This window comes from Pygoscelis adeliae, unplaced genomic scaffold (assembly GCF_000699105.1).
Source record: "Pygoscelis adeliae isolate BGI_AS28 unplaced genomic scaffold, ASM69910v1 Scaffold94, whole genome shotgun sequence".
Taxonomy (NCBI): domain Eukaryota; kingdom Metazoa; phylum Chordata; class Aves; order Sphenisciformes; family Spheniscidae; genus Pygoscelis; species Pygoscelis adeliae.
The window spans coordinates 2,892,430-2,913,599 of NW_008824547.1; the positions used below are offsets into that span (position 1 = coordinate 2,892,430).

General features: G+C 49.8%; 1 protein-coding gene across 1 annotated transcript in view; it reads right to left on the reverse strand.

Moving 5' to 3' along the window:
* Positions 1-699: 699 nt before the first annotated feature.
* RBM6 (RNA binding motif protein 6) overlaps positions 700-21,170 on the reverse strand; it is a 55,703-nt gene continuing 35,232 nt past the window's right edge. The window contains exons 6-22 of the mRNA XM_009321833.1: positions 17,596-17,670; positions 15,846-15,906; positions 14,676-14,744; positions 13,302-13,553; positions 12,621-12,781; positions 11,797-11,894; positions 11,259-11,301; positions 10,605-10,665; positions 9,554-9,645; positions 8,691-8,843; positions 7,513-7,602; positions 6,655-6,744; positions 5,753-6,022; positions 5,098-5,172; positions 4,408-4,505; positions 3,042-3,153; positions 700-988 (exon numbers count right to left, since the gene is read on the reverse strand). Coding sequence (XP_009320108.1) covers positions 863-988; positions 3,042-3,153; positions 4,408-4,505; positions 5,098-5,172; positions 5,753-6,022; positions 6,655-6,744; positions 7,513-7,602; positions 8,691-8,843; positions 9,554-9,645; positions 10,605-10,665; positions 11,259-11,301; positions 11,797-11,894; positions 12,621-12,781; positions 13,302-13,553; positions 14,676-14,744; positions 15,846-15,906; positions 17,596-17,670 — 1,926 coding nt within the window. The 3' untranslated portion in view covers positions 700-862. The remainder of the gene's footprint in view (positions 989-3,041; positions 3,154-4,407; positions 4,506-5,097; positions 5,173-5,752; positions 6,023-6,654; positions 6,745-7,512; positions 7,603-8,690; positions 8,844-9,553; positions 9,646-10,604; positions 10,666-11,258; positions 11,302-11,796; positions 11,895-12,620; positions 12,782-13,301; positions 13,554-14,675; positions 14,745-15,845; positions 15,907-17,595; positions 17,671-21,170) is intronic.

Sequence of the window (21,170 nt, forward strand, 5' to 3'; positions counted from 1 at the left end):
GTACAGGCCACGCTCAGCCTTGATACCCGCGGTCCCTGCCGTGCTCACACGCACACACGCTTTCACTGTGCTTCGGCCAAACCGCCCCCGTTACGTGTCCCTGCCCAGGAGCTGCCTCTGCGTCTCCCGGGGCTGCGCGAGCAGCACTTGCTCAAAATGGCTTTTCCTCTGACAAACACAGTCCCTTGCAGGACACGTTACAGCCCCTGCCACCCTGCACCAGCACGGCTATGTCCCCATGAGGGTCCCCAGCACCACTGCCACCAGATCCAGCCCTCCCCATGCTCTGTGGGGAGGAAGGGGAGGGCTCTGTCCTGCTTGGGAAGCCCAGATGACACCCAGCGTTAGCTACAGCACCTTTAGCTATTAAGCTGTTCCTACTAATTGAACCCAGTTGTCCTTGCTAACAGCCAGGATGAATCCCACACAGGTCGCTCCTGCTCCCAAATTCCTCCCAGGCCTTGGGGCTGTCCCCTGCTGCCAGGTCGCATCCTGACCCACAAGTACACGGCACCAGGAGCATCCGTCCCTGAGTTGGCAGGGAACGCACTGCAGGACAGTGACCAAACCTGTCCCAGCCCCACTGACATGGCCACAAGCCCCAGGGATCTCATCAGCGGAGAGCAAAACATGATGGGAATCTTCCAAAGCATCACATGCTTTTAAAACATGCCATTTTAGGCAAGAGACAAGCACTGTCAAATTTTCAGTTTTATTAAAAAAAAAAATTCTAGCAGCAAAACCTGTAACTATCAAAAAAAAAAAAAAAAAAAAAAAAAAAACAAAAAACCCCCAGGAGAACATGACACAGAGAGAAAGAGACGGAGATGGAGAGAGACAGGCTTGGGGCTTTCTCCACCATTCACTCAAGTTCCTTATAGCGGGCAAACATGACTCTCCTGACGGCGTCGCGGTAGGTCTCATTGGACTGCCTCTTGCTGGGCTTCCCTTGGGCCCCCAGGCCAGGGCCCTTCTTCCGATTTTCTGCCTGAAAACAGACACAGCTTGTGTTAGTGATTTCTCCTCTTCGCCGGCCGCCCATAAAGAAAAAGCTTCCCCGGGCTGCTTCAGGACAGCTCTGACTGCTCCCGTGCGGATCCAGGAGAGGAGGAACAGCAAGCGCACTGTGTTCGTCCAAAAGCTGTTCGGGAGAAACTATTGGCCCTTTGCGGGCAACACCACCACAGCCAGCGAATGCCCGGCGAGAATCAAACCACGGGGACCGGCTGCGGAGCCGCCCATAAAGAAAAAGCTTCCCCGGGCTGCTTCAGGACAGCTCTGACTGCTCCCGTGCGGATCCAGGAGAGGAGGAACAGCAAGCGCACTGTGTTCGTCCAAAAGCTGTTCGGGAGAAACTATTGGCCCTTTGCGGGCAACACCACCACAGCCAGCGAATGCCCGGCGAGAATCAAACCACGGGGACCGGCTGCGGAGACCAACACCAGCATGCGGCTGGGTGGGAGCGGGCAGCCAAAACAAGCAGCGCCGGGCGACCCACGGGGCCCGGCTGCGGAGACCACCACCAGCATGCGGCTGGGTGGGAGCGGGCAGCCAAAACAGGCAGCGCCGGCAGACGAGGGGATCGAAACAGAGCAAAGGAAAAGTGCCAGCAAGAGAGCTGGGCTCCCGGCGAGCTGTTTGCGGTTAGCCTGCATTTGCACAAGCTCAGCTGTTCTCTCCTCTAATATAGAGTTCCCATGGGCTCTGGTAGCTCGCTTTGAATTTCAACCAGTTTTTAACGACTGGCTTTTGCAGCCATGTCTGAATTATTCAGTAATACCTGCCTAGAGTTAGCCCAGGAGAGCAGGCCCAAGGCTGAAAGTTTCTCTTTGCTTTTAAGTCCTACGTATCTGAATATCAGCGATGTGATCAATTAGACCAAGAGATCAAAGTCCTGTGGGGCTGAAGTGGGCACATGGCTTTGCCCAGCACGACTTGGAAGTGGGAAGAAAGCACATCTCTAGGGCTCTTTTGGGAGCCTTTATAGGAATTGTACGAGGGCTGTGCTTTGCAATCAGCAAATCCGGTCCAGGGAGCCCTGATCGGAGGTCAGACCTCCCAGAGCGCATCGCTGGAGCTGGCTCTTCGACAAAGCCCGTTTTATGGCCACAGGAAACTCTCCCTGAGGACTGAGCAACAGCTGGGGCCGGTTCCTGCTGTCTGAACTGAAGAGGGAATCTTGCCTTGTGTGCGTGGGCTCAAGCAAATACACGTCACGAAGCCTCAAATATTTGCCATTAATGATATACTCGACTGCAAGCTGAATGTCACAACGTGAGCTGCGCTGCAGGTTGCCTGCCCCTCGGCAAAGCACCGACACCACAGCAGTGACGCAGCCAGGCGACAAACCCACCGCGATGAGCAACTGCAGCCGCAAGGGCATGGTGCTGCTCACATGTTGCTGAGCAAGGGAGAGCACTCCCTGCCCCAGGCTGCTTGCCAGATAAACCCTCTCCAGCAAATTAAGGTCCACTGAGAGACCAGCCTGTCCCAGAAGGCAGGATCTACCCAGCCCTGCCTCTCCCCGAAGTCCTCTGCTGACGGGGACTCCGCTCCTCATCAGACGACGTGTACCCTGGCATTCCCTTCCGAAGTCCGGAGTCCAGAACGGCAGCGAGAGCCTCACAAGCAGAGCAGACAAATAGTAACATGTGCCCTGTGGCTTTGGCTATGCTCACACCTCCCCGGAGGACGTTCACCTTTTCCCCCAGCTCATGTGGCTGCAGAGCACTGAGCTGGTGACCTGCTCAAACCCCAGCCTGGCTTTGGGCAGGTACTAAATGCTCACACCCTCCCTGTTCACTGTTACTCTATTCTCAACCCCTCCAGATCCATATAAATTCTAACCTTTTTCCACTGCCAACATACTTGCAGCCCCTCCCAGCCTGCAAAGTTAATTAACACAGACATATTATTCCATCAAATGGGCGCCGAGACTTGCAGCCCGACTCTTCTTCCAACCGGGAACTCCCTCCAGCTGTCTTGGGAGACATTACCGGCCGCAGGGCAGTGATGTGTTTTGAAAGGAAGGGAAGACTCACCTCCATTGGTGATGTTGTACCCTGCTGGTTGTGGCCGAAGCCTTTCTTCCACCCCGTGGACTGCAACATTCGGTTCCCTTTGTTGTTACTATCAATCCTTGGGTCATAGTCACTGCAAAAGAGGCAGAATCAATTGTCCAGTTCTGCGATGCTTCGAACACATACCAGGGATTTTTAGCTCTACTAATAGCACCTTCATTGACATTCCAACCTCTCCTGAGGGATACCCAAGTTGCTTGCAAGAAGCACACCACCCAAGGAAACCAACACGGTGGGTTCTGTGTGCAGGGTTCAGACACCTTTGACCGCATAATTTCTTGTCCCACCTCAGGGGAAAATACACCAGGGCACAGGAAATGAGCTCAGGCTTCAAAATATTTATGGTACAGGCAAGCCAGGAGCATTCTGTGCTTGCATTTCTTAATCCGAATCTTAGCTATAACAGAAATATAATGAAGTCTAATCCCTGCTGCTCTGTTAGAGCTTTCTTTTCTCCCAGTGCTGTGGTCATAGAGCTCAATAGATGCAGTGTTGATTCGGACACCCTTTCCCCAATCTGGTCATCACTCAGCCAAGACCATTAAGCAAACCCCATAGTTTTGAAAACTGCTCAGCACGAAAAACTTCAGGCAAGTTCTACTTTCTGCCTGCTGCTGACACTGCACACAAACTGCTTTAGTTTATCCACAGCTATTCCAGGAAAACAGAGGGAAGAGAAGATGCAGATTTTTAAACTGCAAGACTGGAGGAAAGGTCTCCTTCTGAGGTGCTGTACCAGAAGGGAACAGGCACATAACCAGTTTTGTCTTCAACACATGCCTAGCAGTTCCTCAGCCCACTGGAACACGCGAGCTCGCAGCAGGCAGGCCTTTTGAGAGCTCCGCACAACACGCACTTTCTTCCTCCACCTACTCTGAATGAGATGGAAACAGCTCCTAGCATTCCTCTGAGTCAGTGGAACAGATGAAACACAGCTTTGCTCTTTCTTTCAATGGCTAGATGCCAGGACAGGAGGACAGCAAGTGCCTTAAGGATGGGGTGGATGGGAGCAGGCTGCATTCTGCTCCCGTGCCTGGCCAGGCACACTCAAACCCCACATCTCAGCCCTCCGGCACCACGCAGCTTGTCTCTGCTCTCCCCTAAACCCTCGTTTCCACCCCTGGCCCTCTCCTGCCCTCTCTGAGAAGTCCTGCAGCACAACAGGCTCACACTTTGGGGAACTCTACCCACAAGAATCACAGCCTGTCTGGCTGTTAGTCTTGCAGATCTACCTCACCGGCCGATTCCTGGCCTTGGTGTGCCAGCAGCACACACGCCATCCCAGCATCAGCAGTCCCAAAGAGATCTAACCAAGAGCAGCCATTACCTCTCTGAGTCCCGATCGTATCTGAGCCGTTTCCTCTCTGGTGAATCCATCTGCTGGAATTTCTCTCTCCGGTCATTTCCTTTGTCTTTGTATCTCCCCTTCATAACAGAAAGAACAAAGTAAGTACGGGGGCTACGAAGGATTCAACACTCCACAGGAGACTGCTCTGCAGCCAGGTCTCATCTCATCCTCAGCTGGCTGGAAATCTGTCCTGGGAACCCACAAACCCTGGATGTTTCTAGGACCCACAATCCACTTATTCTGTCCGGATGGCATCTGTTGGGCTGACCTGTGGTTGCAGCCTTCCAGCTATGGCACCAGGAGCAGCTCTGCTACCTTCCAAACAACGGACAGTTACAAATCCCATTCCTGGCCAGGCAGCAGCAGCCCATACACTACATCAGTTTTAGATGGAAATCTGGGTCCCACTTAGCCCAGAGCCAAACGCTGGCTTGCAGGGCAACAAAACCACACTCAGATCCCTCTGAGAGGAGGGAGACCTGCTCTTAGAAGTCACAGCAGTATCTGACTACAGGTCCAAATGCAGAGTGTGCCCACAGTTCAGTCTAAGACTCTTCGGGAGGCATTTGATGGCAAGGCTGCAGATACAGGTGCGTAAGTGGAGGGTCTGCCTGCAACCAACATCCCTCTAGTGCACAAACAGAAACCTGCCCACCACCGCAGACCCACCTCACGCTCTCTCTTCTCCAAATATGCCAGTTCCTGCTCAGATCGTTTGATCTTCATATGTATCTCCAGGTTTTGCTGGAAGGAGGAAAACAGAAGCCAGTGTCAGCAGAGGATACAAGCTGTCAGGGTCACTTGGTCCACCCGTAAGGAGTACAGGTAAAGCAGCATGCTCTAGCACCTGCACTATACCAGATGCAACAGCTTCTCTTGCAGCCCAGACTACCTGCTCCCCACAGAGGCCAGGAGACCTTCCTCTCTACAGTAAGGAAGGCAACCAGTCCTATTTTAACCTGTGCGCAGTTTGGCCATCCTAGAAGCAAGAGCTCAAAGGCAGCGCAGAACACGGGGAGGCACGTGCTAAGTTCTTACTGCTATCACACTTGTGTGTGCCAGCACCCCACTCTCCCCAAGCCTGAGCTATCTCACTACAGCTTAAAAAGTCACACCTTGATGTTACAGCGCTCCTGCAGCAGGAGCAAGCAGCTCACACAATGCTTTGAACAGAGCTCTGACGGGAACCTTGCCTGCTACTGTGTCAAACTCAGCACAGCTCTTCCCACCCAACCATCGCATTTTTCCCTCCAGATCACAAGCTGTTGAGCCAAAGGCAGCTTGCAGCACACACACAGCCCCCCAGCCACCAGCTCCCCCGTACCTTGTGCAGGTTGGAAAGCTGCTGGTGCTTGATGAGCACTTCCTTGTTAGGAAACTGCCTCCTGCACAGCAAGCAGGCCAGCTTGTTCCAGTCGGTCAGCTTGTCATCGTTGGCCTTGGCCTTCCTTGGCGGCTCCTCGCGTTGTGCTGGTGGGTGGGGAGGTGGCAGCCACTGCGCCTGTGACTGTTCCTCCTCTTCCTCCTCCTCTTCATTGTCACTGTCTCCTCCATACTCTCCTAGAAGTCCTATCAGAGGGTTCACCACCTTGGGCTGCAGGAAGAGGCAGGAAAGTGTGACAACTTGTAGCATCAAGCCTGCCTGGCCACGCGGGTCTCTGCTTCCCCAACCAATCTCCCCAATTCTGTCTCCGTTCCAGCCCAAGAGCCAGAAAGCAGCATCCCAGCAGCACAGGCAGGTAATGGAAAGAAGCTGGCTGGCCAGCATTTAAACACCACAGGACAGAAGCCCTTCTGTCCTCCAGACAGGCTGTGCTTTGGTGCCAGGCTTTCCCAATCTGCCACACACCTAAGCACAAGAAGTTGACTGAAGCAGCAGCTATTTGGCAGGGAGTTGCTGTCAGTCACTTCCTCTAGCAATGGAGATCAGTGAGATTTGGCCTTCCTCAGTCTGGAGGCAGCTGGAAGAGCTTTCTGCCTGAGGACTGCTTGAGTGAGGAGACCCTGCTTAAATGCAGGTATTAAATTTCCCCGTGCTAGAAGCCCGCAAACAAGCTCAGAGTTATTAAATAAACTGCCTTCACCATTCCATCTCCAATGTTCCCTTCTCTGGCATGAGAAGCTGGCACCTCTGCCATCCAAAGTCACAGCCAGGCTTTGGTGAGCCTCCCTAGTCCTCCACCCAGGCTTAAACAAGGCAAAAACCAATCCTATGGAGACACTTACCGGGGCTGCACTCTCGTCCTTTTTCACAGAAGGAGGTAATGGTTTTTTGAAAACATCTTCTGCAGAGAACTTCTCCTCCCCAGTCTCATTCTGAAACAGTCAATATCAGGTGTTAAGACTGTCACAGCATGGACTCAGTGCACGCAACAGCTAAGCACCCATTTAAATAGGCCTCCAAGGAAACCAGGCAGTTGGCAGAAATGAGGTGGTGTTTTTGGTGCAAGACATTCCCATCCTGGGGAATTCATAGCTCTCCTGGAGCTATGCCCTTGGTTTCAGGGACAGCTGCAGCAGCTCACCATGCTGTCCCAGCCTGCTCTACTCTCACTCTCTTGCTGGACTGTGACATTGGCAGTGGCCCCAGCCGTGTCTCAGACCAGTGACGGAGCTGGGACAGGGCCAGGTCACATTTAGACACCTCTGTGTGTGCACAGAGGACACGGAGACCAGGTGCAAAGCCACCCCCGTAGCCAGCCAGCATGGGAGCAGAGAAACCCACCGCTCCAGGAAGAGTTACAGTCCTGCTTGCCTGTGAGAGATGAGACAAAGCGCAAGTATTATAGATGGGGAAGGGAAAGGACAACAACATGGCCAGGCTCAACCAGCTCGGTGGTGTTTCCAGGATCTTCCTTATACTGGACAGAGAGCACCAGAGACTGCAGTCACCCAGCACTGCAACAGGATGAGACTGTGATGCTCATTTGTACGCTCAGCAGCACAAAGAGTACGCTGGGGTGAAGCTTCACGTCTACATGCTTTACAGAGAACTGGTCTGAAGCCCTAGACATGCTCTAATTTAAAGGTTTATTAGCTACTCATGCTTGACTGGGGAAAGACAAGTGCTATGCAACATCTTACCAGGCCTGCACTGTCATCCTTTTTCACAGAGGGAGGCAATGGCTTTTTGAAGACATCTTCTGCAAAGAACCTCTCCTCTCCAGGCTCATTCTGAAAAACCCAAGATTGGGTATTAGGCCATCAGCAGCACAGGGGTCCAAGAGTGCACACAGCAGCCAGGAAGCCACTTCTGAGCATCCACGGAAACCAGGCAGCCGGGAAAAATGACGGCAGGATTTCTACTGGAGATGCTTTTATCCTCCATTCAGACAACACCATGTTTCTCCTAGGTCAGTGCCCTTGAAAGCAGGCATCCTCCATACCCGATGAGACTCCTTGGCTGGCTTGGTATCAATATCAGGGACAATTACAGCCCTCAGGTCCCAACTGCCCAAGACTGGTCACGCCACAGAGTGTATCCAGACCAACAGGCAAGGAGCAAAACAAAGTTTCTGCATTCGTGGCTCAATCACTTCTACCAACTCTCCTGGCATTCTTCGGGCCCAGTCAGTATCACAGCACTGTTGTGGAAGATCCTGCTCCAAGCACCCATGCTCAAACATCACTTTGGGCAGCTACTCCCTATCAGCAGCTCCCCACGTTGGGGAAACAGCGTTTGCTCACTTGGGAGCAGCACTGAAGGGCACTGCCCCAGGACTGGGGCTGGACTCTGGGAGGGACTGTACAGGATGTCCATCACAGACTCCTATCTGCATTCGATCTCGGTTCACCTTTGCAGTCCATCTGCACCGTCTGCCTCATCTTCCTGCCTGTCTGTGATGTTTGGAGGGGGCAGGAACTGCGGTTAGGGGAGAGCTGAATCTCTGTTATTATCTGACTTGGCATGTTTAAACATCTCTGCTATTTTTCTGTTGGCTCTGTTACAATAGCTGGGTGCTTTCAGCAGTGTGAGCGAAATGTGTGTCTCAGTTACCTGGATGCTGCCGAATCCTTTACCATAAAGAAGGGGTGAGAAGCCCTGACTTAATGTCACAAGAGAAAAATTTCAGAAACTTACTCCCACCTGGCCAGACAGCAATCACGTTCCGGCCTGCTGGTGACCCCATGTATTTCATCGTTTTCTCTCACTGTCCCTCCCTCTTTGAATCCTCTATAAATTACTCTCTATTTTCTAACCTCTCTTATCTCAGCCTCCTGGCCTCAGCTCTCTGATCGTTCTGACACCTGGAGGGATTTACCTTAGCAGAAGTATTTTTCCCTTTCTCCTTTTTGTCCCTGTTGTCCCTGCTGTGTGGCTCCTTCCTTTCATTTGTCCGTTCTTGGCTTCCATGCCGCCGCCTTCTGCTCTCTGTAGGTGATGAGCAGGCTTCTCGGTCTATCGTGACTTCTCTCTAAAAGAGGCATTTGGAACAGACTTAGCCAAACCCCTGCAATCTTATATGGCTTATTGTCCTTACTGGGCTGGGGAGACCAGCACATGTAAGAAGGGACTGCAGAGCCTCAGACAGCTGAGGGCAAAGGCTTCAAAACTTTGCTGGGGCAGAGATAGTCTACCACAGCCAGGTCATCAGAGCACTGCCCTGCTCACCCAGAACACGGATATTTCCAGTATCATGAAAACAAGATGATAGTCCTGGAGAACCTCTGCTGATGACTCTTTTTTGGCATCCTTGTAGCTATTGCTGGCTGGGGTCAGGGAGCAAAGAGACCACAGATGAAAACAGAGCTCTGCTGTCCATCTTTTAATACAGAGAGTCACATATCACATGTCTTCAGTAAAATCTAGCAAGAATGCTCCACCCGTAAGTCTACTCAATGAGGAGGAGACCAAAAACCCTCCAAAGGCAGGGCTTCAGAGGCCAAAGAGGCAGCTACAGTAACTGGTTCAACACACAGCTAATGGGTTCCTAGCCTCTCATTAAGTTGATATTTTGGAACGTGCATCCCTTTTATACAGGTCAGAGGACTGAGTAAGAGAAACAAAGCCGCCTCTATGCTGTCCCATGCTAGCCTGTCTTCACGATCTAGCCGCAAAATCTCTCCAGAGAAGGGCAGTTTGTTAGAACATACTATGTGTAAAGCTTCCTTCCTACACACTCACCTGAGTCCTGGGGTCATAGTATGTCCCAGCTATGGGATCGTAGTAATTACCAGTTTCAGGATCATAAATGTATGTGGACACATCTGATGGAGCTGAACAGAGAGACAAGAGTTAACACCACAATCTTCCAAAGGCAGAACTTGCCTTTTACAAAGACAAAAGCATGAGCAAATATTACACTGGTGAAAGCATCAAGAGTGGGAAAGAAGAATTTTTCTCTCCTGGCAAGAGAGGTATGAGTATCCTCACATCACTCGACCTACATCTTCTTTTCTTTAAGGATTAAGAAGGGAGATAGGTTTTCACAATTCTTCTGTTTTAGGACTCTGGCAAAACTTCCACATCAAAACACACTTCCAGGGGCTGTGCTGAGATCACCAGACCACACACTTGACCGGACAAAGATATGAAATTCAGTAATTTCCCTAAGAACGGGGTAATGAGTACCAGAGTCTGTGTCCACCCACCCCTGTGAACAAGGAAGATCTGTGCTCTTTCAAACAGTTTCCTGTTTAAAGTGATGACGCTCCCCACATCCCTTCTGCCCGTGGGTGCATGAAAGCTCCCAACAAGAAAGGGGAGCAAACTGTTTCTACAGGAAAAGCCAAAGGCCTTAAGGGTAGGCCCATAATGTAAGGAATGCTTCTCATTGCCGAAGTGTTATTAGCCAGAGCTCAGCGATACTACATACATTAGTAAAACAATCAGGAGTGCTCCTCCAGCTACTGGCACTGCTGCATAAAGTGTATTTTCTTCCATCTCATCTAGTAATTGCCAGGCTGATTTTATCCCATCAGTTTACCACAACAAGGAAAAGCACGCAGCAAGTTTCCTTTATCTGCATGTAGTTTTGCACAGTAAGAGTACAGAGAAACACATCATCAGATAGGAAAATGTGACTAAACAAAGTTGGCAAAGGAACTCAGGAGTGGGTGTAGCAAACAAACCTACTCTTAGCCTTTAAAAATATTTTTGGGCTGATTTCTACATGTCAGTGCCCTTTTAAGGAAGAAAAGTCTCCACAGTAGGAGTGAGGCAGAGCTTAACTTACACTGAGCTCTGGTGCGTCTCTGTGATTCGCCGCCCCTCCTGTCTCTCATGCCCCTTCTGCCCTGGAGTAAGTGAACAATACAAACAGATCAGACTCTTTGACAAACATCATATTGCTTCTCCTCCCTCTCACAGGCCCGAAGTTCAGGAAAACAGCTCATTTAGCTACCCTAAATAGGGCACAAGCAGACATAGCTTTTCATCTACAGAGTAATGGACAGTGTTGCAAAGCACAAGACCTCTGTAGCTTCCATGAATCTTTAAATGAGGTGCTCGTGGCAATCTGTGTCAAAGCCTCCAGCCCATTCAGTACCGAAGATCCCTGTAGTCTAGTAACAAGCACTAGAGAAGAGACATTCACTCCAGGAACTGAGAACAATCAGCAATTAAGTCACTCTGTAAAAGCATGGTATAGAGTAATCCAGCCCAGAACTCCCTCAAGCAGCATCTGCACTCTGACTTGCACTCCTATGCACATTATAAACAGTGTTAGGGGCACAGTAGCAGTGAAGAGCACACTTGAGCATTATCATCCCATCTTCAAACATGTTAAACTTTCAGCAGCCCAAAGGGAAAAAGCCAAACAAAGTCAGGCCTATCAGCCCCGGTGCTCCCTCCCTTTCCGGCTACCTGCAGGGAAGCAGTGCAGACCTACCGGGCCATAGAAGGAATTGTCACCGTGCTCCCCATAGTCATTCCTGTTGAGATAAAGGTTACAGGTTAATGTCAATCTGGCTTCACATTAACCTCAGTATACTCAGAATGATCAGCAGGACCAATAAAGGCAGAAAGACCATCTTTGCTGGCCACATGTTGGATTGTGTCCATCCCAGGAGACAGAGAGACTTTGCAGATGACTGTCTCCACAAGAGTTATGATGACACTTTGCTGGGACCACAAAGATTAATCTCTCCAACTGCTTTTTAAAAAGCTGAGCCCATTAATTCCTTTACAATGGGATTTGATGGCTGGACAACAAGAAGAGGCCATGCAATATGACGATTAATCCCATACTGCTCAATCACTGAAGCTTCTTCTAGCTCCGATGCCTTCAGCTCTCCAGCATATTTTTAGGTTGTAGGAACGCCCATGCTAATTCATGTGCCAACCTTTAAGCACCTGGTCTGACAACACAGCTCTAGCTTTGCAGCACATCGCACAAAGGACAACCCTACTGCCTCATCTGCCTATACCTTCTCCTCCCTGTAGCAAGATTCACTTCCACCGTACGTCCATCAATGCAGATAGGGGGATCCAGATTCTGCAGTATCTTTAGCAACCTCAGCGCCTCCTGTAAAAGGAAAGGAGAATTTCACATCCATGAGAAGGAAACGTAAGCCCGTTTCCCAGATCCAAGTCTGCCTGAAAGGAAGGCTTTGTGCTTACATGATGACCGTAGTAGGACAGGAAACACAACATTTTTGTCTAAATATTAGTGAAAGGTATTTAGGATGCGACAAAAAGGATAAATGCATTGTTAGGTTCTCTGTCCTATGACCGTTTTCAGCAGCCAGCTAGGGACTATATTCTCCTAGGGCTGCTAGACAATGCAGCACCGTGGTTGCTGTTGCCCCAACCAGTTTTGGTGAACACCCTCTGGACCAATGCCAAAGCACAGCTATGGAGTCTGGGAGTCACCCAGAACCAGAAAATGTGATCCCTCCAACATGGGACTGTCTGTTAATTAAGATTCTTGCCTTCTGCAGACAGAAACCACTGAATTCAAGTTCCCTGCAAACAAAATACCTGTGCAAGAGGTGTTCAAGTTTAGGAGGGTCTACAAAGAAACTCACTCAGCATCACAGCTTGTGACAACAGACAATCTTTGGCTCCTAAAGCCAGAGAGCAACAGCTGTATCAGGTATTCCCTGTACCTTGCCAGACAAGCAGGAGAGAGGACTTACTCCAGGACAGCTGCCTCACAAGTACAGCTATTTCTTATGTTCCTGTGGCTTCTCTACTTCTACAGACTATAAATGCCAACAGGGGGAGCATGTGAAAGCAGGAAACTACTTACAGCATGTGAATCCAGTTCAATGAAGCCATAGGTCTGCCCCATCCGGCCAGCCTTGTTCTTCATGATGCGCACGCTGGATGTGGAGAGACGCACATATGGGGCCAGGAGCCCCACAATCACTTCTGGTGGGGTGAATCGAGTAATACGCTTCAGCATAATTGCTGTGAAGCACAACGAGGGAGGTGGCCAGGAAAGAAAAAGTAGTAAAAAAAGATAATTCAGATCTAAGTGTATTGTGACAGCACAGGTAAAACTAAACCCACTCAAAGCAACAAGCATGGCTTCTTGCAGTTGTGTCTGGAAGCCATTGCTTTTTTCCTCTCCACTTTGCAAGATGCTCAGCGTACCGCCTCCAAATGCTAACCTTTCCTTCCCAGAAAACAGTGCAGAAAGTAGGCCCCTCCTTGGAGGATCTCAGCTCAGGGTAACTTCTGGCCAAAGAGACTTTTGCTGCAGTGCTAAGTTAACTGTAACATCCTGAAGCCAGCTTGCCCTGAATTAATTTTCCTAAAGGCAATTCGCCAGCACCTTCGGAGCTGGACAGCCCACCATTACTTGATGCCATGATTTGCACAACATGGAAACAGCCTCCAGAGGTTTTAGTGAAATGCTGCCCTTTCTGCAGATGGCCTCATGGAGTGCAAGCAAGAGGAATCCAAAATTGGGCCCTGTGCCACTCACTTCTGCTTCCTCCACCATCCTGTGGTGTGGCTTCCTCTGCTTCTCTCTGAGAAGGCTGCTCCTGGTGCCGGTCCATGTCCCTTCTCTTCTCCTGTGAGGGCCGCCGCTCTCTCCCTTCATCTCTCTTCCTTGGCTCCTGTTCCTGAGGCTGGCACTCCTGCTGTGGAGCAGGAACCGAGGGCTGGAGAGGCTGCTTTGGAGATCCTGGTTGTCCTGATAACTCTTGCTCAGGTTTTTCAAGCTTTGTCTCTGCTATTAGAGAGGAGAAATCGACTGGTTCCACATACAGTGTTTCAGCATGTATTTTTCTTCTGCTATTTTCTGGCCACTGCAGCAGCGCCCCTTATAAAAGGCTAACCTGTTCTGCCCTTTGCATATTCCATGTCTTAACACCCTGCAGACACAAGCTGTGTAAAGGACAAGCTAGATGCTGCTCATCCTTCCATTGCCTTGTTTCATGTTGGGCTCCTTTACCTGACTTCTCCTGTCAGAGACAAGAGCCTTTCTGGCCTCCTTTTAGGACTGGCTCTTGCCTGGGCAAACGTTAATCAGGGATGGTTTTGGATATGTTCCACCCATGTCCAGGACAACCTACATGGCAGCGATATCCTTACTATGCCTCATGTATTCTTGAACACCCATAGCTGAGCAACATCAACTAGTAACTGTCACCCATCTCTATGCTAGAGGAAAACTGGGTGCAGACTCCTATGATCACTAAGTGAAATGCATCATAATACAATCACTGATTTTATCAGGTGCCTACTTACCACAGATGAGGCAGATATTATGTGGAAACACCCTGCCCCCCAGCCTAGCTATGTAATACAGAGAAGATAAATCCCATCAAGTTTCTGTGCTTGAAGGCCTCCGAAGCATCTGGCTTCACTTCAAAAGAGATCCCTACCTGAGCCTCTAAAGCTATTGGAAAGGGAAGCCAAAGCTGTGGGGCTGCAAAGTCAGACATCACCAGCCCTGTACCTGCTGCTGAAGCCTCTTCCCACAAAGAGAAAGAAATGAGAGTGCAAGACTAGGCACAGCGAAGCTTCACTCTTTAATGCCCTCCAGAGCACCTCTCTGCTCTCGTTCTGTTTGGGCAGTGGGCAGCATGGCAGAACACATGACCATTTTGCACGTAAATGTTGGGAAAGCTGCACACGGGCTTGCTTGGCTGTCAGCACGGCTCACGTTGGACAGGCCCGTACTAATTTGTCTGCAGTTTGCAGCATGCAAAGTTTTGGCTACACTTCATGAGCAGAACCTCATGTAAAATTTGCGTATGAAACCAGTCTGCACGTGCAGCTGTGAAAAGTGCCCATGCAAATCACACAGACATGAGCACAACCCCCGAGATGGGGAGAGCAATTCTCTTACTGAATTCTTGCTCAGCTGATGCGTCCTCTCCTTCAGAACCGCCTCTGGACTCTGGGCCTGCTCTGCTCCCTGTAAGAGAGGCATATTAAAATCCATTTCAAGACCATCAGTCACAAAGCACGCAAGAACTCATGCAAAGCTGCAGTAACACCTGTATATGCCTAGAGAGTTGTTTTGTTTCACCCAGCAATTAAAGGACAATCACAGAGAGGTTACCTTATTACACATGTTCTCACAATCAACAAAACCAGGTCAGTAAGAAGTATGCACCACAATCTATCTTCACAGCATCTTAAAGGCTCTGTTTAATTCGCTCCTCGGCAGTTTTATTACAATCCACAGTTGTGTTGGGCCAGCTATATGAATTTTGCCTTCATAACGCTGATGGAGGAGCCACAGTGCAAGGAAAGCACAACCATGGGGACAGTGCTTCAGTAAATAGAGAGTTCTGCATCAGCAGTTATTTTAATGCCCTTCTGCCTGGGGTATGCGGGTAAGAAATGCAAAACATCAAAAGTCTGCTCAAAGATACAGAGTCAAAGTCCACAGAGTGCCTGGAATACCCGCTCATCCCAAAGAAATCAGTTCCTCAAGGGAGCGTGTTTTGGCTCTCACACCCTCCCACCCAACAAAGCAAAGGTGTTGGTGGGGTGAGGAGAAGCTCCTGGAGAAGCAGAACTCTTCTCCATGCACTTCTTACAGTCAGCAAGGCGAGTTCAGCAACTCAAGTCCTGGATTCACCTCTAATCTGAGACCCTCAAAAGAGTAACACTAAAAGCATGCAGCTGCATCTCCCAAGGAAGGTGGGTTGAGGGGAAGCCATCTCACCTACGGCCAGCAGTACTGGCTCACAGTCCTAGAGGACACACAACCTGTAATTCCGTGGATGAAGGACAATGCCAAAGCAACAGGAAGGGAAGGCCTTGTGCAGTAAGACACCTCTCCACCAAGCCTCACAAGAACAGAGAACCTGGTAGCAACACATCTGCATGCAACATCTTTAGTGTGGACAGCGAAAAGAGTCTAATGAAGCACAATTAATAATTCTCCTACATGGTGCTCAGCTAGTCCACCAAGAGGGATGCCACAGGGAAGCCAGAAGAGAAACTTACTTGTCAGGGCAGATGAAACTTTTAACCGACCAAACACAGGGGGACCAGATGTACTCACCATCTCTTGGGAGCTTGCAATAGGAGCAGGAAGATCTGTAGCCCACAGTACACACCTTACACTGCAATGGAAGATGGACAGCATGAGGAAGACATGTTTTGAAGGTAGTGGGTACAACCTACTCCAAGAAGGCCAAACTCTGCAGTACTTTCAGAAAGTAACAGCCACGGAAAAGTTACAGTGAGAGCTTGAGAGACAGGATGGGTAATGGCAGCAGGAGCCTTGGCTGGAATGGAAGGGAAATGCTCACGTGGCTCACAACTGGGATTGCCTTGGGAGCAGGATTTCCACACAACTTCTGAGCACAGATTTGTTCACACCATGGAGGTACTTCACTAGTCCTTGAGATAGGACCCTTCCCCCTCTCAAGCGATGCTGGACCAAAAAGCTCCATGCTAGGCACCATACTGCTAGCCACTCTGTTGTTTCAAAGGATCCAGAGTCACCTTTGTATTCTCTAATCTCAACTCACTCCTAAAGCAGTGACAAAGTCCTTATCTGAGCTAAACTGTAGATACTCATGCAATTTGCTGCACAGGGAGAGTCAATGAAGAGGTGTCTGCTAACCAAAAGGCAGAGCTGTACGGGCTCGGATGGTTATCCCACTCAGAGCCACCGTGGAAAGAGCCAAGTGTCCCATCTTCACAGCTCTCTCCAAACACAGCATTCCTAACTTTCTCTTCAAGCTCTCTGTAAAGGCATTGCTTCTCTTTCATACTTTTTTTCTTTCCTCTTAACTAAAGCCCTGCAAATGCTCTGGGGCACGAGAAAGCTCTTTCAGGCCATGCTTGTGCACAGCAACAGTAGGGACATACGCTCCAGCTACTTCTCATTGCACTGAGAGCTGTTGTGAAACCACTGCCTGAAACTGCTGTCTCTATTTGATCTCTGGAGCGTTGCAAGCCTAGATGAGGCGCCGAGCAACGGCTCTGCTGGCAACTGGCGTGCATCTAATTAGCCTGGATGAGGGTCTTTGTAGCCCAGTGTGATCCAGTGGTCAAGGTGGGAGTCTAGCCAGAAACAATCCCCTCCCACCCTGCTGCAACCTCTTCGTCTGCAGTCAGTGGGAATGCAGGCAACAACTCCGCCCTTTGCTCTAGCAATCCTCCCCAGCCTACTGCAGCCGAAAGCGCCTGTTCTGGGAGAACCGTGGGAAGGGCATGGGGACAAAACCGACCCTCGGGCAATGGTGCCTCCCCAGAAATGGGGCAGTTCCAGAGTGTACCAATTGCTGCCTGGACTTGGACTCACTTCCATGCTTCCTTCCCTGCTGTACTTACTACACTCAAATCTAGATCACAGGTTCCTGCATGAGACAGAAGGGTGGTTTGCACTGTTACGCTGGTGAAAGCTCTGGTTACCTGGGCAGTGAAGACACTTGCGGTTACACACGTGAACCAGAGTGAAAGCCTGTTCCATTCCGGACGGCAGAATCACCGTCTCATTTTGGTTTTTAAGGAGAAAGGAGCCACACACTATTTTCCCCATGTTAAAAGGGAACCACTGCATAGGAACGAAACTGCTCTGTCCGTAAAACACTGGCTACCTGTACCAAAGCAACATGCGCCCATAGGTGGTACCAAAAACAAGGTAGGGAAAACCACAGAAGTTTAGAAGAGGCAAGAGCTTCAGGACAGGTATCACTCTTCAGGATCTTCAGCCACTGGGCAAATATCAAGCTCCTCTCTGCTGCCACTGCCATGAGAGCCAGCAGGGGAAGCACAACACAGCTCTCTGATCGCATACTTACGCGTTTGCAGCGCCAAAACTCTGGGCACGGAGTGTACTCAAGGGTCACTTCTTTGCCACCAATCGAAAGAGTTCCCTGTTGAGACAAGGGGGTAAATGACGAATGTGCCCAGCACACACAGATTACTCAGAGGCAAAGAAAGCTCTGGCTCCTAAAGGTTTTGCAAGTGAAACAGGGTGAAAGGGGGAGAAAGTCTCCCGGTTCAGTTAGCTGGAGCTTTGCCATGGAAGTGGAAAGGAAACTGCCTGTGCCCTGCTCTAGCACGGGGCTACAAAGCTGCATGTTAGCTCCAGAGAAACTAGGTAGAAGAGGCTTTGTCACCTCCCAGGAGGAGCAGAGACACAGTAACCAGAGCACGAGAGGGAACCTCCTTTAACCTGCTTTGTCCACATGCTGGAAAGGGGCAGCTGGACAGCCTCCTTCACACCAGCCACCACCAGGCTGGCCACAAGGCAGCTACTTGAGGAGGAATACAATGAAAAATGCCACCGAGGTGAGAGAATTTTCATACTTGGTTTAGTCTTCATGGCACTCATGAAACCCTGGCTTTCCTTCAGGAAAGTATGCCAGCACATGGCAAGGCCACTGGCTCCGCAGCCAGTCCTCGGTAGGGCTGGCCTCGAGCACCCGTACAGCAGCAGCACTGCCTACAAAGACACACTGCTTTCAGCTCCACACATCACGCTTTGGAGAGATGTCAGGAGCCCAACAAATCCACAGGCTTTGCTGAAATGCAGATGATTTAAGGGTGAAGGGAAGTCATAGGTACAAGTCCTGCAGCTCCTGCCCGGAGCAGCCCATAAAAGCAGTGAGCAGCAAGGATTCCTGGTGGTTCTCTCTGCCGTGGACAAAAGACCACGCCTGGGCATACAGGATGCAGGCTGAGCCGCCAATGCATGGAGCCACGAGACACCTCATGCCACTGGAGGCACTGCCAGACCAGGCAGTCTGTATTTCCCAATACCACAATATAAGACTCAGTGACAATAATGAGACTCAGCCCCAGGTCTCCTAAGTCCCAGGAGAGCAGTCACTCTTCTGGCCCATTGCTGGATGGTACAGACAGATGTCAGGGAGCTGTAAACGGCCCCAAGCTATTTTGGGGACCTCTGGTGAGTCAGAAGCTTCCCAGGTACTCTGACCCAACAGCCTAGTCACGCAAGAGCCCCCTGAGCAAACCATGAACATGACAAAACAAGTTCCCAGAGTTATTATTCAGAAGTCACGATACACCCATGCATAAATTGCTGTGCAGAATATGAGGGAGATGCTAGGGAATATGTAAAGTAGGAGGGAAGAGTTCATGGGAGGGAATCACTCAGCAACAGTACAACAACAATCCTTTAACCCCTACGAAAAAACACAGCAGTGGAAGTTGGAGACCAAAGGCACTGCTCTGTAAGATCGGGTTCCTCCACCTCCCCTCTTGGCAGCCTGCCTTTTACAGACCAAGGCCACCCCTTCCTACCAGGCCTGTATGTGTTGAACACTTCAGGGGGTTTCCTTTCTGCCACCCAGCTGCTCAAGCACTGCTTTCCAGCATGGGCTTCCCATTGCCTTACAGAAAGCTGAGCCATTCCTAGACCTTGCTGAGGGCTGGCGTGTGTACCCAGAGCACAGTGCTGCAACCTCAGATGCCAGGAATCTCCCCCAGGTCTATTCACAGCATGGAGTATTGCCTACTTTACACATCTAGGAAAAGGTTTGCACCTTCTTTAAAGCATGTGAGGAAACACAAGTGAGAAAGACAGGGAAGTGGAAATCAAGGCTGTCCCACTAGGGCTGTCGGTCCCTCTGAGACAGACGTGCTCCCTCTCCCAGGCAGGGCACCCATCACATCACATCACACACTCAAGAGACGGGCAGTGCCAGGAGAGCAGGCGAAAAATGCCCATGTCTGCCTCAGGACCCACTGAGCACAGGCAGGGAGAGAAGGCAGGGTGCACATCCTCACGAGCAGAGCTGCGGCCATTCTGTGAGCCCAGGAAAGCCCTCGGAAACAGCAGCTCCTCAGCAGGCAGTTGCAGCCCTGCCTATGAGCTCGGGAAACAAGGACAACTAGATTTGAGGACACTTCCTCTGGTAGGGCAATCCATCATACAGCTTCATCCTTCTACCAGCCATTCGACAGAAAGTCTTAAGATTATTTTTGTTTTTATGGAAAATGGTTTTTAAGTGCATGTGGTGCTGGTCTCTACTGCAAATTCAGTTCTCGGAGACTGCAGAAAGTGTCACTTGCATAATTACTCCTTAATTTCCTTAACACCCTGCTGATTGCCTGCTCACTTTTTCAACAAGCTCCCTCTTACTGATTTCTTCTTGATAAAGTCATTTTCAAGGTTGCAATCATCATTTAACACACCAAAATGAGTCCTTCATTTAGGACACACATTGTCAAGATTCAGTGACTTTAAATTCCTCATTCCCCCATTTTGTTACTAGATTCCATCCCAAATATTTCCAGAACCTTTATTTCCTCTACTCCCTGTCACTGCTTATTCTTTTTCACCTATATCTTCTTCCTTTTCTCTGCAAAATGTTTTGGATAATACTCTAATTTTCAGTTCACCACTTTCAATTGCGCAGATCTTTGTGAAATCATGAAGATTTTCTGAGAATTTCAGGGAACAGTGCTAGGGGGGAAAAAAAAAAAGGGTAAGCCCAAGGTATGCCACACGTACTGTCTGCTACCCAGACTGTAACAATCTCTTCCATATTCACACATTTTATCCTGGACCCCTCTCACCGACTCACCTGCACTACGCCTGTTAATTCTCCTTGTGGATTTTCAACATCCTGTACTTCTGAGCAGCTTGGCCTTTTCTTTCTAAATCAGTCTGCTACAGAAATGTCTCCCTGGTCCTCCCAGTCAGGAACCTCCCCCTCAAAACTAGCAGTAAACACACAGTTGACTCACCAGTGAAGGGTTTAAAAGGCAGCACAGCTCTGCAGTACTAGAACACCGAGCTCTCAGCCATGGAAATGCCTAGATTTCCAAGGGCACAAGCAGACTCTGCTGCTTTTTCTGAATTGCCAAATTCATCAAAACAGAGCATCAGGACTTTACGGCTGGGAGAAGTGTTTTATGCTACCGTTCGGTATCTTTCTAACACAGTTACACATGTTTTTTCGCTTAGAGGTCTGTTGGAGATGCAGTACGGGATTCTAGTCTAAGCGATACAATTCAGTACAAGCCATTGCAGCTAAAGCAACTAAAAAATCTGCATCATCTGGAATAATAGCCGACGGCCTAGTATGTAAATACTACTGTTGGTAGACTGATCAACTGAGCAATCCCATCATGAGGTGATTCTAGAGAGCAATGCCACGAAACCGTAAAGCCTGTTTGCAGAAAGCACACACAGCAAGTAGCGATGTCTTGAAGCCCTTCAACTGAGTGAGGACAAAACCCACAAGAACAGGTTACTTTAAAAAAGGGAAAGTCCCTTAGCCGTGATAGCCACAGGTGATGAAATCCTTCCAAAAGCACTTTGGAGACTGTGCATCAGCTGGGCACAAGGCTTCAGCAACGAAACTCCGGTTTTACTAGAGCAGCTTCCAAGCTGTTTGTCACC